This window comes from Contarinia nasturtii, unplaced genomic scaffold, assembly GCF_009176525.2.
Source record: "Contarinia nasturtii isolate CC-2019 unplaced genomic scaffold, AAFC_CNas_1.1 Cnas_scaffold_350, whole genome shotgun sequence".
Classification (NCBI taxonomy): Eukaryota; Metazoa; Arthropoda; class Insecta; order Diptera; family Cecidomyiidae; genus Contarinia; species Contarinia nasturtii.
The window spans coordinates 994133-1012997 of NW_022197705.1; the positions used below are offsets into that span (position 1 = coordinate 994133).

Here is an 18865-nt window from a genome sequence, read left to right on the forward strand (position 1 = left end):
GATGTTCATAACGTTTACTGTCTATTCAATTGTGTGTGCCACCGCATTATTTCAACTCTTATTGTTATGATTTTTTCCGGTATATCGGTATTACTATATGGCGGTATTTAATAGGTATACTTTCAATTTTCCAATGCAGATATTCGATTACTCAGATTTTCATTTATCACCGGCACCAATATCTTCAAAATCTTCAAAGATTAGTGCCATTCAATCGTTTGATATGTGTTGTTGCCCTTTCATTCTCGAAAGCATGTAACCTCGTTGAAAATTGAAATTTATGATTGGGGCATAGAAAAAGTATACAACAAAAACCATCAAATGAATTGCCGTCGAAACAAAACGATTGGCCCACATTCCAATGCGTGATGGCTAATGGTTGTGTGGCATTCAACTCTAAATATAAATACCACTTACGAGATTTTAGATCTTTCTACCTCTTTCCTCTACATCTTTCTTTATCGTCTTGGTTGTTCTTCAATCCTATCTACTTTTTGCCGGCTCAGAATTTCGTTATTTCTTGAATTTTCAATTGCCCGGAGCATTCTTCAGCAAAACATAAACATATTACATGTTACTGATGTGAGAATTGAAAGAACGAAATTTAGCAACCGAAAAAGCGAATGTCCAGATATGAAGCAATGTATAATCAAAAAAAAAATGTAGATGTTCACTTGCAACAAAATGTTCTTTGCAACCGGATCGTTCGTTGCAAAAAAAGGGGAAGAATTCAAAAATTTTCGTTAAATATACTATTGGCGCTTTTATGACCATTTTTGTATTTTCTTTTTGCAAACTTGATGTTCGGCAACTGCCATGCACTTTGAATGTTATTACATAAAATTTAAAATGCAAAAAAGATGTGCAAGAACAAAATAACAATCCAGCCAGTACCGTAGTCAGATACACATTCATGTGTGATTGTATATGGATGTTTCACCATTTCGCATTTAAGAAATTGTTCGTATTAAAAAAAAATATTTTTTTTTTTCAACGAAATTTTCGAAAATGTTTTTGAACGGTAATCATTTAAAAAATATACCTGGCTACGGCCCAGAATCCAGCAAGGTTAACTCGTATTCAACTTATATATAACGTATACGTATTTATAAAAAGAAACGTGGTAGTTGTGACTGCGAGCACTGAGCTTATATGTGGATGCCGAGCTGTATAGCAGCACAACAAAGACAAAATACATGTGACCGATATAATTGTAGGTTGTTGATTCTACCGTGCATCAAACCACACTAGCTGTGTACAAACATTCAAAAACCGAAGAACGAGAGCAATAAGTAAGAATGAAATATATGCATGGTGATTTCGCAAACGCATAATACAGTGAATAGAAAGTCAACACAAAAAGGAATCGAAAATTAAATCGTTCCAAAAATTATACTCTCATTATCGTCTCTTTTAAAAAACATTAAATTATTCACGAGATTGTTGAGAAAAAATATTGATCTGCTTGGCAGTTACTTTTTGGTGGAAAATAGTTTTTTATGACTCATCATTGGTTTGATTAATGAAATTTTTTCGATTCTCTTCATATGATCCATTCCATCCTTCTTATGCAATCATTCTTTCTATTCTTAGTCAAAGTCCATGTTCATATTTTTTTATTGCATTTTATCTTCTCTGATAATTCATTGAAGTATAAAATATTTCTTTGAAAGAAATGTGAATTTAAGAAAAAGAATTACGAAAATTTAATTTAATATTAACCGCTTTTGAATTCAAAAATCAAATAAGCATTTGGTTGCCACGCGTAACCAACTTCACCTCATTTCGTACACCTTTTCACACACTGACATTTCAAATCGCAACAGTTAAATGAACTAGAGTGTAATAGGAGCGGCTCTGTTTGTACTTATTTCGTTGCTACTTTTCTGTATAAATTTTGTTTCAAGTAAATTTCTGACGATCAAAATTGTGATAATAAAATAAAAAATAAAATTGTTTCGTCTAGTATTTTTGGTGTATTATTTATAAATTAAGTCACCTAATAGTGTAAGTGTTTATCATTTAATGTCACACAAACTCCTTGGGTTGTTTTGATGCAAACATTTTTCGTTTATATTGTCAACAGATTTACATGCAGAGTTTAGGATGTCACAAACGGAAAATTATGATAATTTGCTGATTGATTTTAATAACTTAAATGTGGGTGAACAAAATTCGAATAACGACTGTGCCGAGGAGAATCCGGTAAAACCAGAAGCACATGAACAAAATAATGAAATAAACACCACAAATACGGAGTCTATGGCATTTTTATGCGCATCACAGCCGTTGTATAAATTATTGAATTCTGAATCACCCGATGTGGCGGATAATAATCCATTTGATCATTTTGATAAGCGCGCCTGTCTGTCAGATGATCCATTTGAGATAGTTTCAAATGAAGCGCTAAATTCTACTGCCGAAAATGAATTTCTCAAGGTAGAAACAGGAACATTAATATCAATTGAATCGCCAATTGTGTTTCACAATGAGTTGGGGATTGATACGCAATCTAAAAGAGTATGTGATACACATGAATCCGTCCAAAATGCATCATTATCAACACCGAAAAATGTATCACCATCCGCGAAAAATCGTAGCAAGGGAAAGAGTAATTCATTGAATTTATTAAAGTACAGTTTATCGCATAGTCGTTTGGATTTTGCAACCGAAAGTGGATCACACAGCGAAAATGAAAATTTATCCATGGATGAAACATTGGCGAAAAAGCAAAGATCGGAATTAAATGTACCACGTGATTCCAGTACAGATGATTCGTTCGATGACATTTGGTCAACAAAACCAAATCTAATCGATTCTCAAACCGACATCGAATTTGATAGTGATATCGATAATGATATTGCCAAATTGAATATTCCAATGTTGAATATTTCGGTGGCAGAATCAAAAATGGAAGAGAGATTGACTTTAGATTCTGAATTCGTTGAAAATTCTGTGGAGACAAAGGCAGCCAATCGCATTGAAATTCTCGAAAAATTTGCTTCAATCAAACAAAAAATACCACAATCACCGTTGCAAAATGATACGATTTCAATGCCAATACACAATCGTACGGTTGATATGAAGTGTAGCCAATTTCCACATATTGAAGATGGACCGGTTACGCCAAACACCATATGTCCATTGGAATTGCTGCAACAACAACTATTAACACAATCTGACAATTCAAATCTACTCATAGAGAACTTGAAAAAATTAGTCGATAAATACGATGACAAAAATAAACAATCGACGGCCAAACATTTATGGGATGATTTAAGTTCCATTCTGACAGCAGCAAGTAATGTCAACGAAAATATTGAGCAACCGACAAAGTCAACTGAAATTGTGCCACCACAACCAATAAAAAGGCAAGGTACATTTAGCATTGAGAAAGACAACGAAGATGAAACAAATGATACTCAAGATAATGATAGAACGATTGATTCTAAAGAAGTTAACACAAACAACGATAGTGAAGTAAGTACAATTGATTCAGGATTATCACAAGTCGTGAAACAAATTCAGAATGTGCTTGGACCTCATCAAAACATAAATGTACTGCAAACAAATGCACAGTCTATGGAATCGTCATCGGCAAATCCAACGTATATTGTTGTAATGGCGCAGCCCGTAGCCGATTATGGTGGCAATGAAGAGATCTATCGATCACAACGTGATCGCAGCCAGTCGCTTACCATAAAAGAAAAACCATTGGCAGCTATTCGTGCAGCTCAGCAAAAAATCGGACAAACTCGCACACAAGCCGATACAGTAGCAACTCCAATCAAGCGTTCAACACTACAAAGACGCGGTTCATTCGGCGCGTCAAACAGAACAAAGATAATGACGCCTAAAAATGAAGAAAGTGATTATCAAAATCAGAAACAATCCATCCAGCCAGATACTCCGAAAGTATTTCGCCGTCGTTCACTTCAAGGGCCTTTGATGACAAAGCCACCACCATCCGATCCTGAACCAATTGCCCGTACAAAACCATTAAACCCACTTCTTAGACGGCAATCATTTCAATGTACAACATCAGCATCTGGAATACGTTCGCCGTCTCCCAAATTAAGTTCGATGCGTGGTCCATCACCTGCATCACTACGTTTAAATTCAAATACAACTGGAACATTGACGCGACGTAAAACGTTTGCAACCGATTTGGTAAAAGATTCACCACAAAAAGTAAAAACCTCATACGGAATTATGAAAAAACCGCCAGCTCCGCCTGCTGCACGAAATTTAAAAATTCGAGTATCACAAACAATGAGTGGCAGATCGAATGCACCGTTGCGAGCCGTTGTACCAATGAATCGCGTTGCATCTTCACTTTTGGTCAATGAAACCGTATCACCGGTTGAGAGTAATGGAATTAACGCTCTCATTACCAGTACTCCTCGCATTCCATCTTTAACGCCAGCAAAATCAAAAAAATGTATATATCACAATTAAATTACGCAGTCTTTTCAATTTGATTCATATATGTTTCTATCTTTTTTGTAGTATCATTAGCAGGGCCTTCAGCACTTCCAGCCGAATCACCAATTCAACTACTAAAAAAAGATCGAACGTATTTATCAAGGACACCATCAAAGCCGTCCATTCAAACACCTCAAAATAATGTGCCGAATCGTCGGCGTACCCTGTCCGACTATCGAACTAGTGTGAATAACAGTGGGATCGTTGAAACGGATCAAAGTGGAAAAACCGTTTCAAATGCAAAAAATGCTACCAAAACATCGACCAGTGGTCTGAATAAATTCACATCCAGAAGAACGGTAAGAAATGTTCATATATGTAATTTAAGGTCATTGAAAATTTTATGCAAACTAATAAAATGTAAATTATTTGTGATTTTATTTCAGTCGAGCATTGGTTTGAAACGAATCTCAAGTACAGACAGTAAAGAAAATAAACAACCATTATAATATTTTGAATATACCCGACGTAATTAAAATTACGACCATTTTTTTTGGTGAAAATAATTCAGAAACTAGAGATAAATTCAAGCATTTTTTCAATAAAAATTCATGTTCATTAGAAATGAAGTGCTGTTTCATTTAAGTTGCAATTCATGTAATGTTGTTTAAATCAATGCAAAGATAAAATCGAAATCAATGCATAATACAGATGTATGGTGACGTATGACGCGCAACACGGTACATGTTATATGCGACTCATGTGCGCATACAAGATTTCACAGTATTTCATATTTGTTGTGTGTCATATGCCAGTTTGTATAAGATGAGGGGTTGTTGATGCTGTGAGCATCCTCCATTCATGTTGTCTGAATGATGTAATGGATATATAAGTAAGACATAGTCAATATATTGTTCTCTTTCCCTCCTACTTCAACAGTGGGCAAAATTCAATTTTTCGTTCACATAAGAGAAGCTTTTTCGACAAAAATGTCAGAATATCTTGTGAAATGAAAATTAGTGCTTTAATTCGATTATTTATCGTCTACGAAAACAGGCAAATTTTCATTATATCACACAATAAGAGTGGATTAAACTGAAATAAACTGAAAAGTGATATCCCAAATTAATAAACAGCGAAGAACAGCTAGAGCTACCACGTTATTGATACATATTAAGTGAAAAAACTTTTTTTTCTATTCATTGATAACAGTGAATGCTCAAAAAGGCTCAAGAGTAGAGTGTATGTGTGTGAAAAAAATCCACATATCGATTGGTCAAAACATGGCTAATAATAATAGCAACATTTATGTTAGGCAATCCATATAACAACGTCAATCCAAGTTCCTGTTAATCGATTTAATTTTTATCGTACCATTTACTTCAAATGCGCCTTCCGAAAGGAAGTGAAAGTGTGATTGATATTTTGGCTTCTTTCACGATGAAAAGACAGAATGTTAGAACTTTGTCGCTGGTAGTGTGCACTTTCACGTACTTATTGATTGGAGCAGCCGTTTTTGATGCGCTTGAATCGGAAACTGAAAGCAAACGATGGATTTTTTTATCAAGTCAGTGTTTACATTGATTTTCATTTTGTGCTATTAAAACACAAATAAACATATTCTTTTTTACTATTGAATATTCAACATATTTATTTTTTTGTTTCGTTCAACATATTTCAGGCATAAAAAATACATTTGTTCGAAAGTATAACATTTCTGCAGAAGATTATAGAATGATGGAAATTGTTGTTATTGAAAATAAGCCACATAAGGCAGGACCACAATGGAAATTTGCTGGTGCATTTTATTTTGCAACAGTTGTTTTGGCTATGATTGGATATGGACACTCGACACCAGTAACAATAGGAGGGAAGGCATTTTGTATGGGATATGCAATGGTGAGTAATTGGTATTGGTAATATACAACTCGCTTGAATGGAATATTTCTATGGGTGAGATCTAAAAGAACGTATGTATTTTTTTCGCCTTAAATTTTGGAAAAGGAATGTATGTGTTTGACCAATTCTGTCTTACTGAAAGGGAAGTATGTTTTACACCGAAAAAAATTTGTAAAAGGAATGTATGTTTTTCGGCTGAATCAGTTGTTGATAAAGGAATGCATGTTTCGTACTAAATAAATTTTGCAAAAGGATAGTAAGTGATTCTGAATCAGTTGTTAAAAAAGGGATGCATGTTATAACGTATTTTTCTGGAATTGGGCTTTGGTGGATCCTCAGGATGGACCAGACTATGGTTTGACAATGCCCTGGCCCATCCTGAGGGTCCACTTCCAGAACTAGGAGCGGTTCTGAACGATCCTGAGGATCCAAAGCCCACTTCCAGAACAAAGACACTTACGTTCTTTTATACAAACGAAAACACTGAAACATGCATCTCTTTTCCAACAACTGATTCAGCCGAAATACATACTTTCTTTTTTCAAAATTTATTCGGCGCAAAACATGCATTCCTTTTTCAACAAGTAATTCAGCCGAAATACATACTTTCCTTTAAAAACTTTGAACCATGAAAAAACTTACATTCCTTTATTGCGACAAAATCGAATAAACTTGCGTTCTTTTAAATCTCACCAATAGATTTGGTATCTATCATTCTTCTATCTGATTTATATGAATAATATAGGTTGGTATTCCACTGGGTCTGGTTATGTTCCAAAGTATTGGTGAGCGATTGAATAAATTTGTGTCAGTGTTTATAAAACATTTGAAAATTTACATTCGATGTAAACAAACCGAGGCAACTGAGACAAATTTGATGCTGTTCAACGTGCTCCTATCTTCGGTTATTATTACTACGGGCGCTGCTGTATTTTCACGTTATGAAGGCTGGAATTATTTCGATAGTTTCTATTATTGCTTCGTTACATTGACTACAATCGGATTTGGTGATTTTGTTGCGCTTCAAAACGACCATGCGTTAACAAGTAAACCGGGCTATGTGGCATTGAGTTTGGTATTCATTTTGTTCGGTTTGGCTGTTGTTGCCGCCTCTATCAATTTGCTTGTTTTGCGTTTTATGACAATGTAAGTTAGCATACGATGATAAAATATTGGGGAATTTTTTTTTTGCTTGCTTTGAAATTCCAAAATGTTCATAATATTTTTGTTACAAAAACAGGCAAGCTGAAGATAATCGACGTGATGAACAAGAAGCACAATCATCTGCATCAAACAATGTTCTAATGCCTTACGATGATTCTTATGCAACTGGAAAATTGCTTGGTGGCGGTAGTCAATCCAACTACTATTCGGATATTGATGATCAAATAAGCACTTGCTCATGTACGTGTTTGGGCGGCACCAATTGTGCAAATCATGAACTTTTAATCGATCGCGGATATCATCCATCTGAAATTCTGAGTGAAAATTTAAGTATTAAAAGAGCCTCCGTTTGATTTGATACGTAAATGCGTACACAATGTATAATTCTGTAAATATGTAATATGATCATCATAAGTGTGTTAAATAAAACGTAATTTTTTTTTTCTAAATTTTAAATCGAGTGAAATTTATTGTTTTTTCCTCAATTTTATTTTTTTTGCGTTTCGTTCTTTTTATCGATTTTTTGTTAAATGAATTTATTTTTCAACGTTATTTAACATTTTGGAATCTACAAAGTTTGATCTGTTTAACGCCCTCGCCGGTTTGCGGAATTTGCACGATACATATTCCCCTTTCGCTTCGTATGTGCTGCCGTTGAAGCTATTGCCGCTGCTGTTTCACTTACGCATAAAATACAACGGCATCAACGGTAACAACAAAATGTGATGCAGCAATTGGAAGTTACATTCCAATGCCAAGTACAAGATGACGCACGAATGAAAGCACAGCAGCAGAATGCAGGAATATTTTCGAACATTTTTTGTTCACATAGTGACCCCCTATGACCCTTATACCCATGGGGTATAAAAATGTCCTCAACATATCAATTTTTATGCATTTTTCAACCCGATTTTAAAGCAAAAAGAGGTTTTTATTTTGATTTCATAAAGCGAAAAAAGGACGTTTAAGATTTTTTTCCCCAAAAATGGCATTTTTCAGATTTTTTCACTTTCAACGGCTGTAATTTTTTACCAGAGCGTAAATTTTTACTTATAAAAATACATACCATTGGTGTGGAGACACAAAATAAATGGGGGTTGATACAAATAGATTATTTTTTGTGAATTTCGTCGATTTTATCGATTTTTTTTTCAAATACACAATGAATTTATTTATTAAAGTAATTTAACATTTTAAACTCTACAAAGTTCGATCTGTAAATGTTATCCAATCGAACTGAAAGTTTCGGCCGTGTGTTAATGGCAATACAGCTGGCGACACTCTCCATTCACGATTTCCCATTTTTTCCAGTGTCAGCATACTAACATAACTAACTTTTTTCATCAGCTCTTTAAGTTTCTCCAAAGATAATATGGGATTCGTTCCCAACAAAGGTTGACTGTTTGTTTCTAAATTGACTGCATGCCCCACAATGAATATATTTTCGTTTAATATTTTGCTTAGCTCTTCGGATATTTTGCTATTTCGTGCATACAGTTCAGGAAGTGTTTCATGCTTTAGATCTTCAATACGCACAACCGGAACATAGGTTTCGTCAATGTTGTATTGAGCCAATAAGAGTTCCTCATACGTTAGAAAGGTTGGTATTTTTCTACTCGAATTACACCATTCAAATAATGCTGGTTCGATGCGAATTTTTACATTTTTTTGTGCTTTTAAACCTTCAAGTAATGCCGCCGCACTCTGTATGCAACGAAATGCTGGTGAACAGTAAACGTAATCAATAGTAATTTTCGCCATATTAAGCATATCACCTGTCAAACGTGCTTGATTCCAACCTGCAGAATTTAACCGAACATAGTAAATAGAAGTGCAATAGATATACATATGATAATCATACCCTGATTTGTTAAAGGAGAATCATGTTTCCACGTTTGGCGGGAGTTTATCTCGTGTCTTCTGTCTGGCAAAACTGCCGGTAGATTCAAATCTAGTCGTTGGTAACCATTTGACGTGATACAGAATTTTGTCCATTGTGGAAATGAATAGTCAACCCGTTCACCGTGCCGCATAATGAATATTTTTTGCGTTGAACTGAGTACTGGGAATATATTTCCTAACGTTGGATCCCATGCAATCATTCTTTTTTCGGATTCAATGAATTCTCTGGCACAATCTTCTAACGATTCTCTTGGTTCTCGTCGAATATTCGACGACCGAATGATATTTTCTGCACAGTTTATGCCGGAGCCAATAAATGGAACGTTTGTGTGCAATACCCAACAATCAGATTCTGGCACACGTTCCACATATCTAATAGGGAAATTTCCTCTAGAACCGGTTGTAATAGAAACACCCCAAATTAATTGTTCGTCCATTATTTTATTTTTTGTACCGGCCTCTACATCTTTTGTTGAAGCCGAAAAATAATCTCCAATACCAAAACTAAGATCTCCTGAATTATGAGCTTTGTGCGCTTGATGTGCTCGGAATATCTTGAATAATCATTACAAATGTGTTTAAGAACGGTTTTGTATTTGCGGGACTAAATTTATGTGCAAAAATTGCTTACTTGACTTTCATCTTCAATTGAATAGAGTCGTTTATCACGTGAATAAAGCCGCAAATCCCATTCGGTCGCATCATTTATTTCAAGTCTGCTGATGGAACTATTAAGCGTTGGCTTCTTATAACTGCAAGGTATGGTCATGTGAAATTCTTTCGGTTCATCTAATTTTGCGATTGCTGAAATACATTTGCCAAATAAATTACGATTTTTTTAAAACTTTCGTTAACAAAATTGAATTTCTCGGACTTACTTGAACTAGACTGTGTTGTTTTGAACTTGGAAATACAAAGAAGCTTACTGACTTCTGGCTGAGGACTCTCAGTTGCTACGATAACAAAAAAAAATCAAAGGATAATGGTTATATTTTTATAGAATGTTAAACAAATTACTTACGTAAAATTGCACGCACAATATCAATAAATTTATTTCCAATTCTTCGAAAAAATTGTTCGTCATTTTCTTCAAGGTCATAACCAATGTATGCTCCAACCTTCTCTCCTCTTTTTAGACGAATACCACGATTAAAATCGTTCATTTCATTAACCGTTTTAATAACAGCTTCTCTCAATTGCAAATCCTTATCGGCACGTATCTTCAATGCATGAATAGAAACTGTCAATACAAATTTTGTCTCACAATAAATTCAAACTGACCGTGAAAAAATCGACAATTGATATGTGAGGGAATCGGTTTTGCGCCAAGCTAAAATCACACAACTCTCTTGAATCGCACCAAAAAGTTGACAATTGCTCACCGAATGCGCCAGCTGGTACAGCCACTAGAGTATATTCTCGTTTCAGGTTGTCACTGTCTAAATACGGGTCTTTTGCATGAGATATTAACCATTCCATTGCTTTAATCGGACATCGGTTGCCGGATGCAGCCAGTGCTTTTTCACTGAAATATAATTTTCTTTCAACTAAAACTCAAATATGATTTGGTGAAAATATCTTTAAAAAATCACCTATTTTACAAAAAAAAAAAATCAAATATGTTTTACGAATACTTACACTCTATCTTTCTTTATGCCTAAATCTATAAGCGTATTTAGCGCCATATCGTCATTCGCCATTTTTTTGATAAAATAAATTCGATTTTATCTAATATTAAAATATACTGAAAATATAGTAGTAAGGATGCCGATCTTTCAATTATAGTTTTTCCCGTTTTTCTACTTCAAACAGGTGACAAAGCGAACACAATATGTTGTTACACAGAGTGTGTATGTTCGATAATGATAAGTTTTTGTTATGTTGACACACACGTGAGTGTGACGTACTGCGCATGTAAAAAAATTGAACTTCAAATGTATCGATGAGATGGAGAAGAATGTGTGTACGTCTTTATATAGTATATAACAAGACCTAGGTAAGAGAGAGAAAACTTTTGTTCAGAAATTTGTTAGGTTAAAAGGAAAACGATGCATTTCGTCTATATAGGCAATATTCACATAAAGTAACAAAAACGAATAAATCCTATACATTTTTTTATTCTATGCATAAAAACAAAAATTATGTCGATTTGGTATAGAATGGCGGAATGGAAATGCATTATGATTGCTATTCTAAAGATTTTCTTTATTAAAATATTAAAAGGTTAGTACAGTATTTAATCGAAGAATCTTATAATTTATTTACAAATTAATGCATCTGGACTATTTCTATGGATATTTTTTTGTGTGTATGTAGATTTTCGCTATGAACTAATATTTCGTTTTCTTTTTTTACTGTTGTTGTAATAATATTATTTATTTGTCGAAGTGTTATTGTTTTTGTCCAAGTTCTCGATTGTATATAATATTAATTTGTCAATTGTTGAAAACCTGTCGACAAATGTTATCAATTTAAATTTTGAAGTTCCCTTTTCATTTTTTCTTTTTTCGATGAATTATAATTGTGTTGGTGCATACTAAATATTACCATTTGTACAAACTCAAACTTATTATTGTGTGTGTGTGTGTATGTGTGTGTTTGCTTGTCCCTTATGTGTGTTTGTTTGTTTTTGTATGTGTATGTATGTACTTGTTTTTACAGAAAATATATGAAAGAAGAAGCAAAAAATAATTAAAATAAAACCATGTTAAAATATTCTTGTCTCATAGATCTGATTCGCACATGTTCCACCTGCCTATCTTTATACTTTTCTACTTTCAATTGATGATACTTGAATTTCAAGTATCGAATTAATAAAAAAAAATCATCGTTTGTATGTTTTAAACAATGTTACACCAATTCCTTAAAATAACAATATTTTTTTTGTGTGTGTTGATGGTTTGTTTTTAGAAAGTTCTTAATACTATTTACTGTTGTATACTAGTACACTAATATACAGTATATAGATCTATGGATTTTAGCCCATTAATTTGTGTAAATCTTTTGTTTATTATCCTCGTTTTCGCTTCGCCGAAAAACATGTACTACATCTTCTAATGCGTTTTGTTCACTTAACATGTATTGTTAAAAAAATCTTATCATTTACTATCGCATGGATGTAGTAAATTTTAGTTTCATCATTTTTAAAGTTGTTTCTTTTCTTTTTGATCAAGTGTCAGGGCATTCGCAAAGTGGTTAGATTTAGTTATATTATTGTATGTGGTGACAATATGTTTAAATGCCAGCTAAAACGACTTGTTGATTTTCTTCATTATCTTCTGGATCTAAAATTTCTTCTTTATGAACGATCATCTGTTCATCTGGATTGACTGCTGGTTGACGTGGGGCCGTTTGACCTATAATTTCATTAAAGAAATATATATTAATCGGTAAGTCATACAATTATTTTGAAGATCACTTCATAAATCAAATAAATTACCATATTTTTCATGGATTCTTCGATGCCTCTTCAATGCAAAACGATCAGCAAAAGCGGCTGTGCAAATTTCGCATTTAAATGGTTTTTCTCCGCTGTGTACCTTGGCATGATTTTTCAAATGAGCCGCCTGACTGAAGGCTGAACCACAAGTTTCACATCTGTAACAAACAAGAGATAACAAAAATGCCCATTTAGAAATACAATTGTAGCATATTACTACGGTGAAGTTGCTACTCACTTGTATGGTTTCTCGCCGGTATGAATGCGACGATGATTCCACAAAGTTGCATGGCGAGCGAATCCTTTGTCACACACTTCACAGACATATGGTTTTTCACCGCTGTGCGTACGTTCATGGTTTTTCAGGTGTGGCGATTGAGAAAACTGCATACCACAAGTTTGACATCTAAAATATGACAAATAACGTTTATTAGTCATTTATTTTTATCGATAGTAATATCAACTTGAATATATATTTTTTTAATGAGAAAATTTATCGCTTACTTGTATGGCTTCTCTCCTGTATGGATACGTGAATGGTTCTTTAAGTAAACAGCTTTGGCAAATGCAAGCCCACAAATAGCACATTTGTAATTCTTTTCGCCGCTGTGCAATTTTTTATGTGACCATAAACTTGAATACCGCGAGAATGATCCACCGCATATATTACAATGGAAAGGCTTTTCCTGTGGCGGTACTTTCGAATTTTTATGCCCACCGATGAATATTACACCGGAACCGTTGCATTTGTGACACTTTGTGACGGCTGCCATATTACGCTTTTTAACCGGATAGTAGCCAGCTTGATTTGATGTGCCGGCGGCATTTTGTTCGATTTTCGGCTGTTTCAATGCATGTTGATGTGACGAACCGGCTTGACCAATTCCAACAACATTTTGTGCGTTGATTACATCCATGGCATCCGGATTCATTTCGAATTTAACATCACCATCGGGTGCAACAAAAATTTGTGTTTGACGCTGTTGTGTCATAATCGAAGACACATCATTATTAATACAATTTTCGCAACGTATCAATTTTGGTCCCTTTCGTTTGGGATTCTGTTGCACCGGACCACCACATGTTATACACTTTATGGTTTTATCGATTTTTATATGTGTTTGATGCTGTGGCTGTTGATGGTGTTGTTGCTCTATTGTAAATTGTGAATATTTACCAAGAAAAAGAAAATGCTTGCGTTAGTTTCATGCAGAAAAATTTCCGATTGATTTTGATTGGAATGGGAAAATAATTATACTTACGGGCATGATGTTGCTGTTGAGCCGAATGGTGTTGCTGATGGTGTTGCTGCTGCTGTTGATGATGCTAAATAAGAAGAATATATTTTAGTACCATTTAGCATTTTATAGCTTCTTTGTAATTTGCTCAATTCGCTTACCTGTTGCTGGTGATGGTGGTGCTGCTGCTGATGGTCTGCCCCTTGTACTTGTTGATCCATGGCTATTAAGAATAGTAAGAATTTTCGTCAAATATCGTCCATTATTTTGATCTATTCAATGATATTGTGTTACCTTGTACTAAATTTTGACCAGCCTGCTGTGTAACCACAGTAATTTGTTGATCGTTTGTTCCATCCGTACCGTCTTGTGTGTGAATTCGTTTGTGATGATTTAATAGTGTCAAATGTGAGAACATAAGCCCGCATACATCACACTTGAAACTAATGTTGGAGATTGTGTTTGTGATGGGCTTATTAACCACTTGAATGCGGCCATTGCTGTCCACTGTTGCAATTCCGGCAACTGTCGAAGCTATAAATCGGTAAAAAGAAATCAAAATATATTAATGACGTGTTCCAGTGAATTACATTTTTTCCAATGCAGTAAAAAGTCAAGAAAATATAAAAAATTGAATATGAACCATTATTACTTTGACCGATTGGCATTTGGTTAACCAATGCATAATTTGCATAGCCAAACGATGGCGCGATGTAGCATGTTTTGGTGTCGTCGGTTAATTGGGCCAAATTAACCGTACTGGTATGACCCTACGAAATTCAATAAAAAAAAAAAAGAATTGGATTTCAAGTTATTGATAATATTAATTCATCAAAAAAAGAAGAAAAAACCACTAATATTACCTGCGATGTCGGTGTCAACATTATGATGTCTTATTTTTCATTAGCCAAGTACTTAACTAGCAATTGCTAATTCTAAAAATAGAAAAAAGTCCAAATTAATATTTCGAATACTTATTTTCTGTATAATTTTAATGTTTATCCTTCATCGTCCATGCGAACATTCATCAATTTACATGCATAAACAAATCATAAGCTAGCTACTCTATTTCAACAAATCCAATCGCAAATACACGCACAACCAAATCCGCACATATGTAATCATCTTCTCCGCGATGCAAAGTTTACCATCAACAAACGATTTGACAAAGGGTGAAAGAGAAAAAACAACAACAAACCATTAAACGAAGACGACAATAAAATAGAGCGTTGAGCGAAAAAAAGCTGTCCATAGCTCTCAAGCAAAAGTAGACAAGCACGGAAAAGAATGAATATAAAACACAACCAAAACATAAACATTCACTTCTTGTATTTCTTTCACACGCGCTCCCAATTTCTCGCTTGGATTGGATTCGATGATATGAGCGAAAGCGAAAAGTGTTTGTATATATCTCTCTATCGCCGTTGGTTGCGATGCACGATGATGGTTGTCAAGACCATAATTCGTTTGTATTGGTGTAAATTCTGCGAACGTGCTATATATATGTATGTACTAAAACATGTTGCTATGTGTGTCTGGGTCGATTGTGAGTGAGTACGAGAAAGTATGAACAATTGCCAAACGGACTGCTCGCTTATAAAATGCATATCTTATCTGTCTCTGTCCTGAATGGACTGTATTTTCGTGCTACATACAACAAGATTTTCGTTGTATTTCATTACACACGTACACACAGCGCAATATGTCACGCGAAAGTCTGCTTCGCGAACGAGAAAACGAGAAAGTGAGCAACGAGATAAGAGAGGCCAAATGAAAAAGGTAGAGCGGTTATTTGCGAAAGGGAGCAGATATGAACTTGATCGAGTGTGTAAAAACAACGACAGAGAGTACCAATCAGAGTAGTCTCTTTCTTGATTCTGTCGAAATGTTTCATTCACATCAAGTCGACTACTTCTATATTATGCCTTTCTCTTATTCTTCATAACTTTGGCGCGTTCGATGTTTACATCGAATAAATGTTCTCAAAAGACCATTCTGTCGTGTGTTGACGATTTGCTTTTATCTCTCTTTCTCTTTTGGTGGCCTGCTTTCGACGGATTTTTGATTCATGAACAAAAAAGAAACAGAATTGGTTTACACTAAATGCCCTTCTCTTTTCATTTTTAAGAGCGGTTTTTAGAATGTAAATTACTTAAGTCATTCCAATTGCAACGCTTAAGCGACAAATGATATGACATTTTTTGCTCAGTTGCTTTCAAATTGTCTGCGGAAATTTTCATTACTACCAACATTCAAAGAAATGTTTTTTTTTTTTGCGAAATGTATATTCAACATGAAATGAAATATACTGCTCGTTCCTGTTTTTTGACGGATGAAATGAGATGAAAGAATATTTTAAATGATGAGTTAAAAAGGAATTGTGAACACAACCGTTGGCACGAATATTGTGATGATAACCAGGCAATGGCATGCAATGTGTCAAACGCTACATGTTTTGCTCTCATTCTCTTTCGAAAAACTGTATTGTTCTTTGTCTCATTATCAAAGCGATGAGTAAGAGGCACACTCGTATATGTGTGCGTGTTTGTCTGTTTGCATTCTAAATCCATGCGACGGCACACTCGAAAGTATTTTCTACTCTTTCTCAGTGCGAGCAGTTTCAAAGCAACCAAGATTTCATTTGGTATGAAACGAAACTTGTGTTAGAACAGGATGAGTGATAAAAACAGTATGTCTTAGAGGTTGTATGATGTGTCTGCGCGCCGCCTAACACATAAGTTTTCTCTCGCTTCTTTTGTGTGAGTTGTCTCTCTCCCCGAAATTGTGTGTGTTCGTTCTGTCTTATTCAATCGTGCGCTCAAACATCAAATTGACGAGTTAGTGGATGAGGAAGAAAAAAATGAAAACAACTTCTGCGTTATTTTCTTCTTTTTCAGTCTTTCTACATTTCTTTCTCATTTCATTCTGGCTTGTCTGTGTCGCGCGTGATGTGTAATTCTTTTTCGTTTTTCGTATGTAAACGCATATGAGCTGAAAACAACATCGTACACATTCTTTCTCTTTTCTGGCTATTTTTATTAAAATAGACAAACACATATCAACATGTTATCATTTCGATTTTGTTTTGCTATGGATATTCATTGCAACTCGCATCAATTGTACTATGCTGACATAGAATTCTGAAGAAGAAGAGAAGTATAAAAAAAAACTCGCGCCAAATTAATATATGCTCCTAGCGAAACGTGTGACACCAATAATAATTTATGGTAATTATAAGGCGAGCGCACTTGTGTTTATTTAACGTGATTATATTTTGCAGTGTGCAAAAAAGCGAAAGGTGCACCGAAATGATTGTTTATGTATTTGTTCGTAATTTTATATTCGAATTTGCTCAGAAAGACAGAAACGTGATACGTTTTACAAGCTTATAATAATGATCAACAGTTAAGTTGGCCGAGAATTAACTAATCGAACGACGTTGTGTGTATCAAGTTAATGAACTAAATTCACAAGATTATTACGTTCTCAAAATGTCTTTCTGGTTGGATGTTGAACGCTTGCTATATTTTAATCAACAGAAAACTTGATTCAATTTCGTATCGTACACAATCGTATATATTGCAGTCAATTGGTTTAGTTTGAAATCGACGTACTTCGAACGGCATTATTAAATGAAAAATCAAGATAAAAAATTAATGGGGTTTTATCAAGTTAAACACACTTTAAATGAATTTGACTACGCATACACGCACGACAAATATCTACAATTCTAATTGAATGCGTCCATTACATACACATTTTTATTCAATTTTTATTCTTTGCGTACGATTGTCGATTTGTTTTTTTTTTCTCATTTTCATTACAGCAGTTGAAGAAAAAGCAACAACAACAACAACAACACCATCAGACTACTACTGTTGTTGTGGCGGCCACAGCAGTAGCTGTATAGTGCACATTAATAAATTGATATTTAAATAAATTACGACGCGCACAGATACGCACATTACATCCTCTATGCGACTCCAATAGCAAATGAACAAAAAATAATAATAATATGCACTTGTATATTATAATTTAGAAGAAAAAATTCATTGTTCCCAAAAATACATCAAAAATAATATATGTATTGTTGTTCCAGTTATCAATTAAATTAGTATTGTAGGTTTTTTCCTACAAAATAAGAACTTATTGAACAATTCACATTCCGATTTGGAAGTAACGCCAAAACAAAACCACACATTCACACATGTCCATAAATTCACAAAACACAAATTCGATCTGAAACCATTTCGTAATAATGCTGTATCTTTGAAAATAATTACAAATTTGTTAAGAAACCTCAAAAATTCAATCTACCCATAACCAAAACTTGATTTGACAAATTGTGCTGAATTTCTCTGTAAAAATGTTGTTTATTGCATGCAAATGCGACTAAAATGCTTCACTCTCACACCAAATTGATTTGAATATTTTCTTCTATTTATTATTTTGCTTCTTACATTTTGATTACAAACAACACAATTTTTGGTGTTTATTTTTTTCGGCGAGAAAAAGAAAAAAATAGAATAAAATGGTGAAGGAATATATACGTACAAGAAATGAAATGATTTTTTATTTCGTTTTTCTGTAGAAAAATCTTTTGTCTCACTTTAATATGGCTGCTCTTATTACGCTACACAAATGTATGACGCGTTGTGTGCTGTTGTGCCGTTTGTTAAAATACACCAAATAAATTGAATAAAAAAAGATGGAGAGACACCAAGAATGAGAAACACATTTGAAGCGTTCGAACAAATACACTGAACTGTGAACTAGGCGCGAGAGTGGAACGAGCACG

General features: G+C 34.3%; 4 protein-coding genes across 8 annotated transcripts; 2 read left to right on the forward strand and 2 right to left on the reverse strand.

The window, feature by feature from the left end:
* Nucleotides 1-1846: 1846 nt before the first annotated feature.
* LOC116338005 lies at nucleotides 1847-5050 on the forward strand. The gene is made up of 4 exons (XM_031763025.1): nucleotides 1847-2007; nucleotides 2087-4441; nucleotides 4510-4784; nucleotides 4872-5050. The coding sequence occupies exons 2-4, from the start codon at nucleotides 2107-2109 to the stop codon at nucleotides 4932-4934; spliced, it is 2673 nt and encodes an 890-aa protein (XP_031618885.1). The 5' UTR covers nucleotides 1847-2007; nucleotides 2087-2106; the 3' UTR covers nucleotides 4935-5050.
* Nucleotides 5051-5248: 198 nt separating this feature from the next.
* LOC116338077 (two pore potassium channel protein sup-9) lies at nucleotides 5249-7954 on the forward strand. The gene is made up of 4 exons (XM_031763133.1): nucleotides 5249-5992; nucleotides 6107-6324; nucleotides 7070-7470; nucleotides 7565-7954. Exons 1-4 carry the CDS (start codon nucleotides 5812-5814, stop codon nucleotides 7839-7841), a joined length of 1077 nt encoding a protein of 358 aa, XP_031618993.1. The 5' UTR covers nucleotides 5249-5811; the 3' UTR covers nucleotides 7842-7954.
* Nucleotides 7955-8614: 660 nt separating this feature from the next.
* Nucleotides 8615-11255, reverse strand: LOC116338082 (protein UBASH3A homolog). The gene is made up of 7 exons (XM_031763139.1): nucleotides 11029-11255; nucleotides 10672-10915; nucleotides 10412-10610; nucleotides 10269-10343; nucleotides 10022-10194; nucleotides 9350-9944; nucleotides 8615-9287 (listed from the first exon to the last, which is right to left on the reverse strand). Exons 1-7 carry the CDS (start codon nucleotides 11088-11090, stop codon nucleotides 8689-8691), a joined length of 1947 nt encoding a protein of 648 aa, XP_031618999.1. The 5' UTR covers nucleotides 11091-11255; the 3' UTR covers nucleotides 8615-8688.
* Nucleotides 11256-11899: 644 nt separating this feature from the next.
* On the reverse strand, nucleotides 11900-18847 carry LOC116338097 (zinc finger protein 252). 5 transcript variants are annotated; one of them, XM_031763162.1, is made up of 10 exons: nucleotides 18677-18847; nucleotides 14931-15002; nucleotides 14711-14837; nucleotides 14362-14601; nucleotides 14229-14290; nucleotides 14092-14155; nucleotides 13334-13982; nucleotides 13068-13235; nucleotides 12830-12987; nucleotides 11900-12746 (listed from the first exon to the last, which is right to left on the reverse strand). In XM_031763162.1, the coding sequence occupies exons 2-10, from the start codon at nucleotides 14949-14951 to the stop codon at nucleotides 12625-12627; spliced, it is 1611 nt and encodes a 536-aa protein (XP_031619022.1). In that variant the 5' UTR covers nucleotides 14952-15002; nucleotides 18677-18847; the 3' UTR covers nucleotides 11900-12624. The 5 variants fall into 5 exon arrangements, with proteins under 5 accessions (XP_031619022.1, XP_031619025.1, XP_031619020.1 ...); XM_031763165.1 differs by having other exon boundaries at nucleotides 14720-14837; nucleotides 18622-18847; XM_031763160.1 differs by having other exon boundaries at nucleotides 18622-18847.
* Nucleotides 18848-18865: the final 18 nt, after the last annotated feature.